Source organism: Callospermophilus lateralis, chromosome 13 (genome assembly GCF_048772815.1).
Source record: "Callospermophilus lateralis isolate mCalLat2 chromosome 13, mCalLat2.hap1, whole genome shotgun sequence".
Taxonomy (NCBI): domain Eukaryota; kingdom Metazoa; phylum Chordata; class Mammalia; order Rodentia; family Sciuridae; genus Callospermophilus; species Callospermophilus lateralis.
This window is the reverse complement of record NC_135317.1, coordinates 57,645,956-57,664,802: the sequence shown is the minus strand read 5'-3', so window position 1 is coordinate 57,664,802 and position 18,847 is coordinate 57,645,956. Positions and strand designations below refer to the sequence as shown.

At 34.4% G+C, this 18,847-nt stretch overlaps 1 protein-coding gene across 9 annotated transcripts in view; it reads right to left on the bottom strand.

The window, feature by feature from the left end:
* Cdc42bpa (CDC42 binding protein kinase alpha) overlaps positions 1 to 18,847 on the bottom strand; it is a 323,243-nt gene that overhangs the window by 204,739 nt on the left and 99,657 nt on the right. For all 9 annotated transcript variants that reach the window (XM_076831696.1, XM_076831690.1, XM_076831691.1 and 6 more), the window contains one exon: positions 9,367 to 9,515. In XM_076831696.1, coding sequence (XP_076687811.1) covers positions 9,367 to 9,515 — 149 coding nt within the window. The remainder of the gene's footprint in view (positions 1 to 9,366; positions 9,516 to 18,847) is intronic.

Sequence of the window (18,847 nt, the reverse complement as noted above, 5' to 3'; positions counted from 1 at the left end):
CTAGTTCTATTGCCTTGCCATAAGAAATTTATGTTTGTCTTTATCTACATAAAAAAGGTAGGTTTTTTATGGATATTGTATTAGATCTATATATGTAGTTGGGGAAATATGACCTATATAAAGTATTTCAAATCTGTTAGTCACTAATTATTTTTAATTTCTCTAAACAATATTCACCAGTATTAGCTAATCTGTTAACACTGTATTTCTTCTCTCCTCAATCCCAATGTATCCTTTCTCTGCCAACTTAAAAAGAGCTGAGCTGCTGGGGTAATTCTCAGAAAATAATAATTGTCCCTTGTGAGTATTTGTAATACCATAACATCTTTAGGTTTCTCCAAAAAATAATGAGGAAATAAGTTTGTAATTCAGCAGCTAGTCAATTAACACTTTAAAAATACCTTTGGGAATCTTTTCATCTTTACGGGAAAACTATATTTTTACAAAGTTCCAAGTTACTGTAATCTCAATGATAAAACATGTTACTTTGAAATCTAAAATTTAATAAAATATATGGGGGGAAACTTCTAGTTTTCAGTCTAGCAAATAAGCAACTCAGAAGTCACCACTATGCCCTAATAATAATAACAAACTAGAAAAATCAATAATTCTTAGACACATAATAGAAGAAAGTCACAAATTTTTGTTCCCAATATTGGAGTGAGAGGGACAGGCAGAACAGAGAATCACAACTGAGCAGAGCCAAAATTCACAAGCAAAAACCTTGCCTGAAACCAGTGTTTGGTTAGGAAAACTTAAAAACTGCAACTGACATATTGCTGGAGGTTTGTAGACAGCCTGAGAGATTAAAAATTCAGAGAAGCCCAGTCATATGGAGATCTCACACTTTAGTGAGTCTCACCACTAGGAGTTCGACCAGGTCCTCACAGATATCATTACAGAAAAATACTCATCCTTCTAGCAGAGGGAGTGGTAAATGTACTGTTTAGAAATAGAGAAAGAGAGAGAGAGAGAGGGAGGGAGAGAGGGAGGGAGAGAGGGAGGGAGAGAGGGAGGGAGAGAGAGAGAAACGCCAGAACATTCTCTTTTTAAGAACGGCTGCCCCAGGAGAACTATTTCACCAAAGTCTAACCTGCAAGGGTTTTATGAGAGCACAACCTACATGGGAGAAGAGAAATACCCACTACAGTCCCCTCAAGCCACTCTGTCTCAAATAAGCCGTTAAGTAGCATAGCCTCATTAAAAGATGGAGACTTAATCAGGACTATATTCTTCTCCTACTCACAACACATCACATACACCTTACCATCACATCACAAGAAGACAGTATTCTGCCATTCTTTTACCCAGTATAGCATATCTACTTTTCAACAAATAATTACAAGGCATACAAAAAGACAAAGAGACCAAAAGACTGAACAAGCATCAGAACCAAAGTTAGATATAGCAGAAATGTTGGAAGTATGAGATGAGTAATTTGAAAAACTATTATTAATATGTTAAGAACTTTAATGGGAAAAGGAGATACAATGTAAGAGCAGATGTAAGCACATAGATGGAAATTCTGAGTCAGAAATGTGAGAGATAAAAAAAAACTGTAATAGAAATGAAGAATGCTTTTGATAGGCTCATTAGAAAACTAGAAAGTACTGAGGAAAGAACCTCTGAGCTTATCACAACAGAAACTTTTAAAATAGAAAACAAGAGAAGCCAGGCACAGTGGCACATGCCTATAAGCCCAGCAGCTCGGGAAGGTGAGACAGGAGGATCACAAGTTCAAAGCTAGCCTCAGCAAAAGCGAGGTGCTGGGCAAATCAGTGGGACCCTGTCTCTAAATAAAATACAAAATAAGTCTGGAGGATATGGCTCAGTGGTTGAGTGCCCCCAAGTTCAATTTAGAAGGTACCAAAAAAGAAATAAAGAAAGAAATAGAAAACTAAAGAGAAGGCTGAAAAAAAATGATAGTCAAGAGTTGTGAGATGACAAAAGGTGTAGCATGTATAATGAGAACATAAGAAGGAAAAGAACAAAAGAAAAGCAACATTTAAAGCTATGACTGAGAATTTCCCAAAATTAATAGTAGACACCAAATCATAGATCCAAGAAGCATAAAGAATATCAAGTAGGATAAATACAAAAACACAAGAACAAAAATAACCTACATGTACATATATCATTTTCCAACTACAGAACATCAAAAATAAGGAAAACACCTGAAAAAAACCTGAGAGGTCGGGGAGGTTCTTACCAACAGAGGGACAAAAAATAAGTCATGACTTCTCCTAGAAACAATGTAAGTAACAAAGCAGAGGGAAATATTGAAGGTTAAGAGAAAAAATAGGTCAACCTAGAGTTTTGTACCTTGAAAATTTATTTTTTAAAGTGAAAGAGAAAGACTTACTCAGACAAACAAAAGTTGAGGAAATCTATTACCAGTAGAAATGTGTTGTCTAACAAGAAATGTTTAAAAAGGAAAAAAGTTCTTCAAAGAAAGGAAAATGTTATTGGTCAGAAACTTGGGTACATAAAGAAAGTAAAAGCACGGAACAATGAATAAGTGAAGGTAAAATAAAAATTTATTTTTCTTATTCTTCAGATGATCTAACATAAGCTAGTTCAAAATAATAGCATGAATGTATGTGAATATGAATTTTTATATATGCATGAAATTAATGATATAAGGGATAGGAAGAAGGAATTAGGATTATTTTGCTATTATAAATAACAAACAACATGTATTATTTAAAAAATGAAACTGGATTAGTTCCATATAGAAATTTCAAGCTCAAAGACAATCACTAAAAAGTTTTAAAGGTAGATAATATGGATAACAAGAGAGAAAACAGAATCTCATAAAATCGGTTTTATTCATAACTGTCAAAACTTGGAAGATTATAACACAATAATGATGACATTTTTAAAACCCTGAAGGCAATCACCATGTCTCTTGGTAGGTGTTATGATTTGGATATGAGGTATGATTGAGTTGTAGCCTTAGTCTAATAAGTGAATTAATCCCTCATGGAATTAACTGAGTAATAACAGGAGGCAGGTGGGGTGTGAATAGAGGAAATGGTTCACTGGGGATGTGGCTACTGGGGTGTGGAGAGTGGAATCTCTCTGCTTCCCAATCACCATAAGAGCTGCTTCCCTCTGCCACACTCTTCCTCCATGATGTTGGGCCTCACTTCAAACCCTGGGGACTGGAGCCAGCTATCCATGGACTGAGATTTTTAAAACTGTGAGCCCTTAAATAAACCTTTCCTCCTCTACAATTGTTCTGGTTGGGTCCTTTAGTCACAGTGGTGAAAAAGCTGACTGGTAAATGAACAAATGAACTAGTATATATCTAGACAATGGGATATTATTAACTAAAACAATATGAGCTCTAAAGTCACAATAAGATAAAGACGACGCTTAAATGCATATTAGTAAGTGAAAGAAGCTAACTAAAGAGGTTACATACTGTATGATTTCAACTATAAGACATTTTAGAATAGGCAAAATTATGTGTAAGGAATAATAATAAAGAGTAGACAGAGACAAGGTACAGAGGCAGGAAAGTAGCAGAGTGGCTCCTTGTCCAAGCAGCCACATTTATTTATACCAATAGGTTATATTAGGTCATTAGTACCATAATTACAATATTGTTTAGAGTATCAATAAGGTTGTTTATTTTGCAGTAATATTTCACAATTACAATAAGCAATGTTAGGATCTTTGTGTAGTTCTCAAGAAAGTCCATTGTCTGAAGTTACTGTTAGGTGGCCAGATCCAGGAGCACCAGAGCTTGGTCAAACATTGTAGTTATCAAGCAAGTTCCTTTATTCCCAGGAGCTATGTGCCTGCAATCAAGGATGAGGCTTGATGAGGCAATAACACAGAGGCTTCTCAGGGCATTGCCATACCAGTTAGACACTGCACATATATTAGCTATATAATTAGATCCTAAGAAAGATTGCAGGGCATTCTAAGGGTGGGAAACAGCGTGCCTGTTACCCAGTCCCCTCCCCAGGAGTTTTCTTGCCAGGGGAATGCTTCCCTGTACATTTCCACATAATTGTAGAATCCCTACAATTATGAGCTAGTATTAAAAAAAAAAAAGTGATGTTCAAGGATTAGAGGGGATGAAGAAATGAACAGAAGGAGCACAGAAGACTTTTAGGATAGTGAAACTACCATCTATAATAATATAGAAGTACACATATGTCATTCTGCATTTGCCAAAAACCAAAGAATGTACATGAAGAATGAATCCTAATATGAACTATAAACTTATGTTGATTATGATTTATCTATGTAGACTCATCAACTATAACAACTCTGGTGAGGGATACTGAAAATGGACATGTGTGGGAGTGGGTAAAGGAGGACTTTTTTAAGAACTTTATACTTCTCAGTTTTGCTACTTTCTATTGCTCATTCATCTCTTGATAAGTCTTTTAGCAAATTTCTTATTGAAGTTTTTGTGCTATTAGAATATTTATAATGTAGTTTTATAAATAAGTATGTAAATAAATTTATCTTTAAAGAACACATGAAAAACAAAAGTATTTCCTTACTTAAATATATCCTGTCCCTACTATTCCTTTCTTATATTCTCTAACTCCCACGTGAAGTTCATAAATTATAAAATATTTAGAAAACTTCATAAAACTTTATGACAGGCAGCTTGCCAAAAACAAACTAAACTAAAACCACAAACTCCATTGCCTGAAATCAATGGTAGCTTATTAGCTCCTGAAAGATCAATAACATGATACATGTTCTATGATAAGGGCCAAATCTGAATTACAAATAAATATCCTATCAAATTCAATACAAACTCTCTTTTCTAGCCAAACTGGTTTTCTTCAAAACTGCCTTTTCTTGCCAGTGTGCTCCTACTTTTCTCTTATATATATTGAGAATGCCTTCCTCTCTGCCAACACATAGTCTTCTCATCCATCAAAGTTTAGGAAAACATGTTATACAAAGAGCATGAATCCTGGAGTTAGGCTGACTTAGATTTTCATCTAGGCCATGCTATTTACTGACTCATGTCTCTGAGTCTGGTTTTCTCATTTATAAAATAGAACAATAGCCATTTTTAGATGATATCTAAATAACAGAATTATTGTTAGAATATAGGTAAAGTCCATGGGACAAAGTAGAATTAACTAACCATCAGAACTAAATTTGTTATCCCAATTTGGCTGACTGTAATTTGTTCATATAATTCATTTAGCAATTCACAGCCTGAACTCACTACATCTCTTACACTTTTGTCTGAAGTGATTATTTATTTTAATTCTTATTTCTGTCTTACATTTTATGTCTCTAAACAGACTGATAGCTTCTTAAAAGTCAGGACTATACCATACCTATTTACTATTCCACATGGTTTAACACTATGCTCTTTACAAAAGAAGAGTCAATAAATATTTCCTCAATGGAGTCTTAGTTGGAAGTAGTCTATTCAGAAAATTGAAAACACATTTTGAAAACATTAAAAGTGTATTAACACACTGGAACATCCACTGAAGGGTAAAGAAAGAGGTAAAGACAGAGGACAAAACAACTTGGGAGTGGGCATGGAATATGTGAGGGATAAGAAAGAAAGAATGTGTATACTAATTCTGATAACAGGAAAACCACAGATATTTAGAAATTTAGCCTAAAGAAAGGCTTTGGAGAATGTGAGAACTTTCTAAGTGACAATAACATAGAATTCTATAATATCAGAGCCACTCAACAATGGAATAAAGAGGATTCATTTTAACAGTAGGTACCTTTTAAAATTAAAGGCACCTAAGCAGAACTCAGTGTTGATACAGTTTTTAATCCACACGACAATATCAGAACGATAGCTGTTACCTAAAATGCTATATTGAGAAGAATTATAACACTACGAATACCATCAGTAAAAAAGGGTGCTATGATCACTTAAGAATCTGTCACAAGCCTGGAAGAATACAGAGTATCACAAATACCTCATAATAAGTATCCTCAAACTACAGGAATAATTTTCAGAAACAATCATTCCTCATCAAGAATGTATACATGAACTGGGTCAAGACTGTCTAAACTCCTCAAGTCTAGGACTCCATATTTACTTAGTAACCAATATTCTATAAGGATTCAATAAAATGATATTTTCATATATTTATATAATAGTCCTCAGCTAGGAAACTGAATTATTCTTTAAGCAACAAAAAAAGCATTATAGTTTCTCATCCTGTAATTCACTCTTTGAGACCATAATACCAGTTTTTAAGCATCTTCCTGTCTTTATTTTTGGTAAAAATTTGTGACTACCAGATACCAACAGAAAAAAACATACAAATAGGCAAAAGCCAAATTGATATCAGTTAACTGTGTGTGGGCAGTGGGCAGGTGTTGGGAACAGAACCCATGGTTCATGCATGCTAGGCAACTGCTTTACCACTGAGCGACACCTCCAGCCCAAATAGAATTTTTTAAATAAAAATAGTCTTCCTTTATTAATGTCCCCAGAAGTTCATTACTAATTAAACCAATCAACATTTTTTAAAATCATATCTTAAAAAACACTGAAACAGAAACTTCATCTTGCTTCCACATACATGTTCTTCTCAGAGAACATAAAAGAAATATTCCCTGCTACCCTAGAAGTGTTCTCAAAGTGAGGTTACTCAATCAGCAGCAGCAGCACCACCAGCACCACTAGCACCAGCACCACCAGCACCACTAGCACCAGCACCACCAGCACCACTCCGATCAGCAGCTGCACCAGAGATGCTAATTCCCATCCCATGCAACCTATCAAGTTAAAAATTCAAGAGTTCACCCAACAATCTGGATTTTAACAAGCCTTCCAGGACTCTTGCTGTAAGCTGAAGTTTGAAAATCAGTGACTTATAAATTGTCTGTTTCCTCTGGAGCAGGAAGCCGCGCCAGCCGCCCAACCAGACCGGAGCAGGAAGGCGCCAGCCGCCAGCCAGACCGGAGCAGGAAGGCGCCAGCCGCCAGCCAGACCGGAGCAGGAAGGCGCCAGCCGCTCAGCCAGACCGGAGGAGGAAGTCCGGTCCCGCCCCAGCGCTAGTCTCCAGAAAGCCCATCAACCCTTAAAACCCATCAAAGTGGGTGTGGCTACCAGCACGGTTGCGGCTGATCCAGGTACCCGGTTTCCAACTCCCCCACCCTTAGCTGCGATAACTCAAAATATTTCCCACAAGCTTTTGGGGATTGTAGCTATCAACACAAAACAACAACTGTAGAGGTACCTGGTTTCTACCTCAGAGACTAGAGTAGGGAAGATACAGGTGGAAGCTCATTTCCCTTCACACTGGCTATACCCACCACCCTGAATACAAAGGCTCAAACTAGGAATAGACAACGCCACCTACTGGAAGCAAGGAAAACAGTGTTCTGAGAGACTTTTTTTTTTTCCTCCCTTTCTCTTTTCTTCTCTCTCTTCCACAACTTCAGCATATGTGAAACCAAGAACTGAGCATGAACAACTGAATTACCAAAGTAATATAATATAGAGGAATTGCATATACCCCACCTCCCCCCCATTTTTTTTTCTTTATTTCTATCTTACTTCCCTTTCCCTTCTCTTAGTTCTCTTTTCTTCCTTGTTATTTTTTTTCTTTTCTTTTTTAATTCGTATTCTCTCTATACCACTTTCAATCTCCTAACTTTTGCTATCTATACATAAGGTAACTATCTAAATAGGAGGTTGAGTCTATACATTCTTCCATAAATTACCAGTCGAGTGGTTAGAGTTCTCCAAAGGTGCTAAGTTAGTTTAACCTCATTCCCTCACTCCTTTCTCTTTAAGTATAACATCCTTCGTCTGAAATTAAGTTTTCTATATGCCACCAGATATGGTATGCCTTTTATGAAACTAAGGAATATATTCTTAAGTAATAATTAAATCCAATATCTATAGTCTTAGAATCTAACTATAAATGTATTAATAATGAAAACTTGTCCTTAGATAATGTACTGTTGATATTGGGATCTGTTAACATTGTCTTTCTCCGAAAAAGAGGGATTTTGGAGCTATTCAAGAACAATACAAATATATAAGGGGAAAAACATTAGCTCAACAGTTTCACAAAGCTAGAAAGAATCATGAGCAGTATGAAAAGACAAGGAAAGAAAGGACCACAAACAATACAGGTCAATTCAACATTAGATGAGGTAATATCTGCAGCTGATGGAACATCAGACAAAGAGTTCAGGATACACATGCTTCAGATGATCTGGAGTCTCAAGGAAGACATTATTCATCAAATTCAGACAATGAAAAATCACTTTGACAATGAATTACATAAACAAATCCAAGAAGCAAAAGATCAACTCTATAGGGAGATAGAGGATATAAAAAACAAACAAACAGAAATCCTGGAAATGCAGGAAACAATAAACCAAATTAAAAACTCAAATGAGCGTATTACCAGCAGAGTAGAACACTTGGAAGATAGAACTTCAGACAACGAAGACAAAGTTTTTCAACTTGAAAAGAACATAGACAGCTCAGCGAGAATGTTAAGAAATCATGAGCAGAACATAAATTGTCTGATTCCTAACACAGCAATAACCCTTTACCTACTGCCTAATCCGTCTCTTTTTCACATTTAGCATAACCCAATGATTTATCTCATTTGAATGATTAATTCACCAATAACTCTGTGATGATTTCCTACTTTCCTTTAAACCATCAAATGTTTCTAATGATTTATTATCCATAAATCATTATAAGCTATTTAGGGAGAAAGGGATTTTTAACTTATGTCAACAAGCATGAGAACAATTCTGTGTAAAAACCATTCTGTAAACAGGCCTACATTTTTCTTTTCATTCTATCCTGTACAATATAACACACAATAGTAGAGAATTTTTTTAATAAATTGTTATCTATCAAACAGCTTATAATGAAATCATTCCATGAACATAAAAACTGCCATTTTCTACGAAAAGAAATGTTTATCTCTTTTGATGGTTATATGAGTCTTGAAAGTATTTTCTTGAGAAACACACTATATAACATGAGTCTTACTTAGCAAATAGAAACTATTATTTATGGCCTAGAATTTCAGCTATGATTAATACATAAGAATGAATGCAAGGAAACTGGCCAATGCATACTCCTTTAGAAAGGAAATCATAAGTAAATTTAACGTGTTTTTAGAAGTGTTCTCTCAAAAATGCTGACTCTAAGTAGGTACTTTTAGATATTATACAGATACATTTATGTATAAGCAGGAACATCTATTCAGTAATGCTGATTAAATAATGACAACAACAAAATAAAATAAGCAAAATCAGATGAGCAATGCATCTAAGACCATAATTAATAAATTTGGTAGAAAAATACTTCAGTTTGTAGATATTACATGGTAACTCATAGCCAGATGCAATAAAGGACTGATTTACCTGTGCACATAATGTAGCTGATGAACTGAGTCAATTGCTATCACCATCTCAGCCAAGTAAAATCGAGCCATATCTTCAGGCAATCTATCTTCAAATTTGCTGAGCAGAGTAAGCAAATCCCCACCAACATAATAATCCATAACCAGGTACTATGAATAGAAAACATAAAATGTCCTCAATAACTAGTAAACATGAGAAATTAATATACAATGTTAATTACTTTTATGGTTAATTAAAAAGAAGTATATAAGATGATCACCAGTAGTCACTATAAATGTTACTAAATTTCATACAGCACTGAAATAACATTCTTAAAATCTGGAGCAGAGGGCCAAGGTTGTGGATCAGTGGTAGAGCACTTGCCTAGCATGCATGAGGCACTTGGTTCAATCCCTGGCACCATATAAAAATAAAAACAAATAAAATAAAGGCATTGTGTCCATCTAAAACTAAAAATATATATTTAAAAAATGAAGCAGAGAACAACACAGGATTACTATTTATTGTTGTACTTTACAAAGTAATATGTTCATCATCTTTACCTACAACGGACTAACCTTTGCCAACATTTCACACAAGACTGAACATTTTAACTCTCCAAAAACACACTCAGAATATAGGACACTATATGTGTTGGAAAAAAATCATATTACTATTCATCATCACTACAAATTTCCTTATTTGACCTTGGATAAGTAAGAACTTTACTATATAACCAGTACCAGTCTATGGATTGAAAACCACTATGATATGGAATACAATTTCCATCATGTGTTTCACTTCCCATTTCTGATGGAGTACAAATATCAGAATGCACTTTTCTCAGGTGTATGTAAATGGCAGCCAATTAATTTTAGATATGAACCTTAATTGGGGGCAAGAGGGGGGAAGTATCCATACCAAAAAACAAACAATAAAGAATATACACCAAAATGTTTACTGGTTTCGCTAGGTTGTTAGACTTCAGATGATGTTATAGCTATATGCTATCTTCTAGACTCCCTTTTAAATATGTATCACATATACATGTGTATATGGGTATATCACTTAGCATGAAGGCTAGTAAACAGAAGTTATTTAAGCAATTATAATGACTTGATGAAAAACTAATTTTATTACATGGTTATCACTGAATTGACAATTCAATTTAAACAAACTTGAGAAAATTAAATCCTTTTTACTACTATACACAAAAATTATAAGCATAAAAAAAGATATGTTAGGGCTGGGGATATAGCTCAGTTGGTAGAGTGCCTGCCTCTCATGCACAAGGCCCTGGGTTCAATCCCCAGCACCCTCCCAAAAAAATGTATGTTAAACCAAAGAAGCAAATTTTCTATATTTAAAGTCTTGAAAATTAAAAAAAAACTCTATTTTTAATCCTATCTTATGGATTACTTATTTACTAGGTCTAGTGTTTAAAAAACTCCACCCTTACCTTTAGAAAAAGCTAACAAATTTTTATTAACATAAAAACAATTTATCATATAAACAATTTTTCTTGACAATAGAAATTAGACTATAGAAAAATGGAGAAATAAATAACTAAGCACATCTACTAATTCCACAGATATTTATAAAAGTACCTACATCTCATTTACTCAATGGGTGTACAACAAAATTCCCTACCTTCCAGGAATTTACAATGTTATAGAAAAGAAAACACAAATAATGGGCAATTTCAGTGTACTATAAATATTTTAACAGGAATAAGCAGAGAGGCTGCTATTGGCTCTTAAAAGATAAGAGCCTCATCTGTCAACCAGGATCATTTATTTGACTGACTTAATGTTTTGGTAAAACTGTAAAGACTATTTTCTTATAAATAAAGAGTGTATTATCTAAAATAATTAGTTCATTCTTCCCCCAATTCAAATAAGATGTCCTCTCCTCATACTTCAAGATTCCAAACACACTCATTTGTTCCTGAGCACTCTATTTTGCTGTGGTTGCCTATATCAATATCATATTGTCCTGATTAATTTCAGAGTAAAACTGAGTGTCTGATAGTAAGACTGAGCAGGACTGAGCAGGTCCCTAATTGCCCCTTCATGGTTTCCAACTGAAAGCGAGTTGCTTTTAAAATATTGTTTCCATTAATCATTAGGTTCCAGGTTCTGGAGCTGCTGACTCCTCCCTTAAGCTTTTCAACAACCCTATACATGTTTAATAGGCCTGAACTTGACCTATACATGATTTTCCTGGGATGGTGGAAGTAAGTAAGGCTATCTTTTATGAGCTGAGCACAGAGGAACTCAATGCACATATGCAAATCACCATATCAAGTGCAAACCCTGGTGCTGACAGCAAGGAACTGACCAAAAATGTACAGAACTTCTGAGATTGTGTGCAAGTGTCTGTGCCAGCCCACAATCTTTGTCTATATAAGCTTTGCTTCTTACCTCCTCAAATAGCAGTTCAGGGTCCTATCTTGTGCACTGTCTTCCTTTTGCACAGGAATAAAGCTTTGTTTGGGTGTTATTGCTTACCTTTATGATTTCTTTTTTTTAATATTTATTTTTTAGTTGTAGTTGGACACAATATCTTTATTTTATTTTATTTTTATGTGGTGCTGAAGATTGAACCCAGGGCCTTGCATGTGCTAGGCGAGCACTGTACCACTGAGCCACAATCCCAGCCCCACCTTTATGATTTCTTTCTCGAATTGAGCAAAAGAAGTCTGTTAACAGGAACAGCCAATAAGCCCAAAATTAGCTGTACTTTGTCATTTCCTGATTCCTGTCCCAAGTTAAGCAAAAGAACTCCATGATGACTGGTAACAGTAGGAAAGGTTCCTACTCAAAAAGCTGCTTCAAAATAACCCAATGTGGCCAAGCACAATGGCAAATGCCTATGATCCCAGATACTCGAAGGCTAAGGCAGAAGGATATCAAGTTGGAGACCTGCCTCCCCTACTTGGTGTGACCGGTCTCAAAATAAAATTTAAAAAAAGAGCTGGAAATGTAGTTCAATGATAAAGTGTCCCTAGGTTCAATCCCCTACCCAAAACATAATTAACTCAATATGGCTAAGGTGTGTTTTAAAATTTTTTTAAATGTATGTATACTAATGACATTCCTAACATGGGTCAAGGAGATAATGATCCTACAAAAAAGAGTTTCTACCATTTAAGAAAAGAACAAGCCAACAAAACTTATCTGTATATTAACAGATAATTTATATACCAGGAAACAATTAGCAATACATATTTAACTTCAATAATACTGAGGGAAATGAAAACTAATGCAGCAAAGAGACCATCAGAACTTTGGGGAGAATGGTAAGACAAAACACTACTTTTGCAGGATAATATACTACAATGTTTTTGAAAAGAAATTTCACAGTATCAAAATTTTAAATATGAATGCCCCTTGATCTAGCACTATCACTCTTAGAAATCTATCAATTCAAACAAAAGCTCAAATACATCAGGAATATGAGCAAACACAAAACTTTATTAACTTCAGCAAATCAGAAAGAATGTGAATAGCAATCAAAAAGTAAAAAGTTAAATATTTACATATGCATTCTATGAAATATCATACAATTGCCAAAAATAATAATTAAATATATTGCCCGTGAGATATTTAGGGAACAAAAGCAAGCTGCAGAAAGTAAATTGTACAGTAATACATATTTTATAATTCAATTTTTTTTATTAAAAAAGGGGGAAAATACATTTATAGACAGAAAATGTATACAGTGTTTAAAAATGAACAGACACAACCAACATTAGTTACTTCAGAAGGATAATATGGAAAGATGAAGTTAAGAATTATTGATGTTTTATGTATAAGCCTACATTGTAAAGAGGGGAAAATGTAACCAAATCAAAAATGACAAATGCAGTAATGTTCTGCAAAAGGGTAGAGCTACTGTGATAAAGTCAAAGGAAAGTGTTGAAAGGAATAACCTTAAGGGCCGGGATGTGGCTCAAGCGGTAGCGTGCTCGCCTGGCATGCGTGTGGCCCGGGTTCGATCCTCAACACCACATACAAACAAAGATGTGTCCGCCAAAAACTAAAAAAAAAAATAAATATTAAAATTCTCTTTCTCTCTAAAAAAAAGAAAGAAAGGAATAACCTTAAATAGATACATCTCATCCACATGGGATAAGAACAGGTACAAATATGGATGAACTTGCATCCAGGAGAGAAAAGAGTAGAACTCTGAAGAAAGTTCACCCTTGAGTAAATAACAGTTTTCATTTTTTCCATGAAGTAGGAACCATGGAATGCAGTTATAGGGATGCTTATCTAATGTCCCTCCATAGGTTGAAGGTAGGGAACATAAATTGTATTCCTACGTTGTGGCTACAAAACCAGGGGCAAAGAAACCAAATGATTTGCCCAAACATAAATTAGACAGTTGAGCCAAGATTGAGGGTTATTAATTTTTAAGACTAGTACCTTTTATACTCAAGAGGGAATCAATAGTCAATGAATGAAACTAATCATGTCCACAAACTTAAAAAGAGTATGTACCAGGCACCAGAATAATAAAAAAGGAAAATGAGGATTTATACTGAATCTTTGGCAATCTTTTATTCATTCAAAATAAAGAAACAGATTTCTAGGTATAAATATATACACACCACAAGATTTTCAACTCTGAATTTCTAAAAAAAAAAAATCTATTTTAAAGTTTATGCTTTTTAAAGAGCTATATTCTAAGGAAACAATGCTAAAACACCTGAAAACACACAATAAATAAATTTTGTACAAGAAAAGAAAATTTCATAGGACAGATATACTTTTAGAAGTCATCTTAGGGATAGTAAAAAACCTCTTTTAGTCATCGTGCTGTCAAACAAGGAGACTAACAATCTTTACAGCCTCACCTCATATTTATTCCTCCTTGCTTTGTTTTACTATTATAAAACTGCTTTAATAATTTCTATCTTCACATATTGGATTCCTGTAAAGAACTTAGAATTCATGAGTTACTAAAATTTAATACTCAAATATTAATATTCATCTTTTGAACAAATTTTAATTGCTAACTCAAAAAATAAAATGTTTACTTAAACTATTTTCCAATTTTTTTGTCCTCAAACATAAGATAACTAAACAAGATAACATACATGAGAAAAAAGTACACTCATACATTGGTGGTGGGACTGCAAATTGGTTCAACCACTATGGAAAGCAATATGGAGATTTCTCAGAAAATTGGGAATGGAACCACCATTTGACCCAGTTATCCCATTCCTTGGTTTACACCCAAAGGACTTAAAATCAGCATACTATAGTGATGCAGACACATCAATGTTTTTAACAGCTCAATTCACAATAGCTAAACTATGAAATCAACCTACGTGTCCCTCAATAGATATGAATGGATAAAGAAAATGTGGTACATATGCTCAATGGAATATTACTCAGCTTTAAAGAAGAGTGAAGTTATGGCATTTGCCAGTAAATGGTTGGAGTTGGAGAATATCATGCTAAGCAAAATAAGCCAATCTCACAAAACCAAAAGCTGAATATTTTCTCTAATATGCGGATGCTAATTCACAATAAGGGGGGGGGGCACTAGGAAAGAATAGTGTTACCTCAGATTAGATAGAGGGAAGTTATGGGAGGAGAGGGAAGGGGATATGGGGATAGAAAGATAGTAGAATGAAACAGACATTATTACTGTATGTATGTATGTGACTACACGACCAATATGATTCTGTAATGTGTACATTAAGAAAAATGAGAAATTATATCCCCATCTATGTATAATATATCAAAGTGCATAAATGCATTCTACTGTCATGTATAACTAATTTAAACAAATAAAAGAAAATATGGAGAAGCCAGGCACGGTGGCACATGCCTGTAAACCCATTGGCTCAGGAGGCTGAGGCAGGAAGATCTCAAATTCAAAGCCAGCCTCAGTGATTAAGTACCCCTGGGTTCAATCCCCAGTACCACAAAAAAAAAAAAAAAAGAAAGAAAGAAAAGAAAAAAATTTCATTGACTCATAATATTCTAAAAGTAAGAATTTTATATGTCAATGTTTATACAACTTAGCATTTTTACATAATGAATTTTTCTTAAGGAAAAATGTTCTAATCATATCTAAAAATTATTCATTAACTAATGTATCTTTTTCTGAAGCACATAAAAGGCACATTTGTTAGGTGTAAATATTTCTTCCTAAGCTGGTTACAGTGGTAACTAAGCAGGTAGAAAATGAAAGTCAAAAAAGTTATCTACCACAACAGCACTATAAATTATGTTATTTATTTGGCTACTTATCAGCTACCAGGATTAAAAGTTACTATGGAAAATAACTGTATTTAATAAAATTTACTTTTTGGTACCTGAAACTATACGTATGCATCTTTTTAAATGACTTTTATCTTCTAATGTTTTATAAAATGTTCAGAATGTGATGACAAAGACTTCTGACTCTTAAGATTAATATAAGGCAAAGCTTCCCCTACCTAGAAGACCCAAAAGGGTCTACAAAGAAACTACTAGAACTAATAAATGAATTCAGCAAAGTGGCAGGATATAAAATCAACACGCATAAATCAAAGGCATTTCTGTACATCAGCAACAAAATTTCTGAAATGGAACTGAGGAAAAACACTCCATTCACAATATCCTCAATAAAAATAAAATACTTGGGAATCAACCTAACAAAAGAGGTGAAAGATTTATACAATGAAAACTACAGAACCATAAAGAGAGAAATAGAAGAAGATCTTAGAAGATGGAAAAATATACCCTGTTCATGGATAGGCAGAACTAACATCATCAAAATGGCAATATTACCAAAAGTTCTCTATAGGTTTAATGCAATGCCAATCAAATCCCAATGGCATTTCTTGTAGAAATAGATAAAGCAATCATGAAATTCATATGGAAAAACAAAAGACCCAGAATAGCAAAAGCAACTCTAAGCAGGAAGTGTGAATCAAGCGGCATAGCGATACCAGATTTCAAACTATACTACAGAGCAATAGGAACAAAAACAGCATGGTACTGTTACCAAAACAGGCGGGTGGACCAATGGTACAGAATAGAGGACACAGAGACTAATCCACAAAGTTACAACTATCTTATATTTGATAAAGGAGCTAAAAGCATGCAATGGAAAAAGGATAGCATCTTCAACAAAAGGTGTTGGGAAAACTGGAAATCCATATGCAACAAAATGAAACTGAATCCCCTTCTCTCGCCATGCACAAAAGTTAACTGAAAATGGATCAAGGAGCTTGATATCAAATCAGAGACTCTGCGTCTGATAGAAGAAAAAGTTGGCTCCGATCTACAAATTGTGGGGTCAGGCTCCAAATTCCTTAATAGGACACCCATAGCACAAGAGTTAATAACAAGAATCAACAAATGGGACTTACTTAAACTAAAAAGTTTTTTTCTCAGCAAGAGAAACAATAAGAGAGGTAAATAGGGAGCCTACATCATGGGAACAAATTTTTACTCCCCACACTTCAGATAGAGCCCTAATATCCAGAGTATACAAAGAACTCAAAAAATTAAACAATAAGATAACAAATAACCCAATCAACAAATGAGCCAAGGACCTGAACAGACACTTCTCAGAGGAGGGCATACAAACAATCAACAAGTACATGAAAAAATGCTCACCATCTCTAGCAGTCAGAGAAATGCAAATCAAAACCACCCTAAGATATCATCTCACTCCAGTAAGATTGGCAGCCATTATGAGGTCAAACAACAAGTGCTGGAGAGGATGTGGGGAAAAGAGTACTCTTGTACATTGCTGGTGGGACTGCAAATTGGTGCGGCCAATTTGGAAAGCAGTATGGAGATTCCTGGGAAAGCTGGGAATGGAACCACCATTTGACCCAGCTATTGCCCTTCTCAGACTATTCCCTGAAGACCTTCAAAGAGCATACTACAGGGTTACTGCCACATCGATGTTCATAGCAGCACAATTCACAATAGCTAGACTGTGGAACCAACCCAGATGCCCTTCAATAGATGAATGGATTAAAAAAAAATGTGGCATTTATACACAATGGAGTTTACGCAGCACTAAAAAATGACAAAATCATGGCATTTGCAGGGAAATGGATGGCATTAGAGCAGATTATGCTAAGTGAAGCTAGCCAATCCCTAAAAAACAAATGCCAAATGTCTTCTTTGATATAATGAGAGCAACTAAGAACAGAGCAGGGAGGAAGAGCAGGAGGAAAAGATTAACATTAAACAGAGACATGAGGTGGGAGAGAAAGGGAGAGAAAAGGGAAATTGCATGGAAATGGAAGGAGACCCTCATTGTTATACAAAATTACATATAAGAGGTTGTGAGGGGAATGGGAAAATAAACAAGGAGAGAAATTAATTACAGTAGATGGGGTAGAGAGAGAAGATGGGAGGGGAGGGGAGGGGGGATAGTAGAGGATAGGAAACGTAGCAGAATACAACAGTTACTAATAGGGCATTATGTAAAAATGTGGATGTGTAACCGATGTGATTCTGCAATCTGTATTTGGGGTAAAAATGGGAGTTCATAACCCACTTGAATCTAATGTATGAAATATGACATGTCAAGAGCTTTGTAATGTTCTGAACAACCAAAAAAAAAAAAAAGCTTCCCCAAAAGAAAAATGGACAAATTACACAAGATTTGATTATTAGAGTGTTTCAGTACTCTTCCAAATATTACATAACTTATTTTAATATAATTAATATTATTTTAATGTAACTAATGACATAATAAACTATTTCTCTTGGATAAATATCTCTGGAAAAAAAATGCTAATCCTAATGTCAAATGCAAAGAATCTACAAATCCATTAACTCAGGATACAAAAAGATAGTTCATGATTTTTTTCTCATCAATATTTTACAAATTTGGCTGTAAAAAAAAAACAACTAGTACATGAGCACTTTATTTCTCCATAAACTTTTATATTTATTTCCATATTTATAACAAAGTTCAAATTTTTCAGCAATGCATAAATCTATAGTATTACATCTGTCTACAACCAAAAAACAGTTACAGGAGATTTCAGTCTGCATTATCTAAAAATTTTTTAATATTCTCATACTAAACACTGTGATTTTGCAAAGCAAAATTATTGGAAGTGTTTAATTTACTCTTATGAATTCTGCTGACAAATCTATGAAGATTTTATCTGCATGACACATTCATCCCTGAAATTTTACATAATTATTTTAGTATAACTGGATTTAGTTCCAATTCAAACATCATTCAACAACTGAGCAACTGACAACACTGTTAAGTTCTATCCTACCACTTTTAAACAATTTCAACTATAACCCACAATAATTTAGATGGTTTATATGATGATTCAATACATTATAAAAGAAATATGTGTCACAAAACAATATTTATTCTTACTAATTGCCATGAACTCTGTCATTTTCTTTTTTATTTAATTTTTAAACACTGCTTATAACCCACTAAGTTGATTTTATGAGCCACTAATGGGTCACAACCTACTATTTCAAACACATAATTGCACTCTATAAGC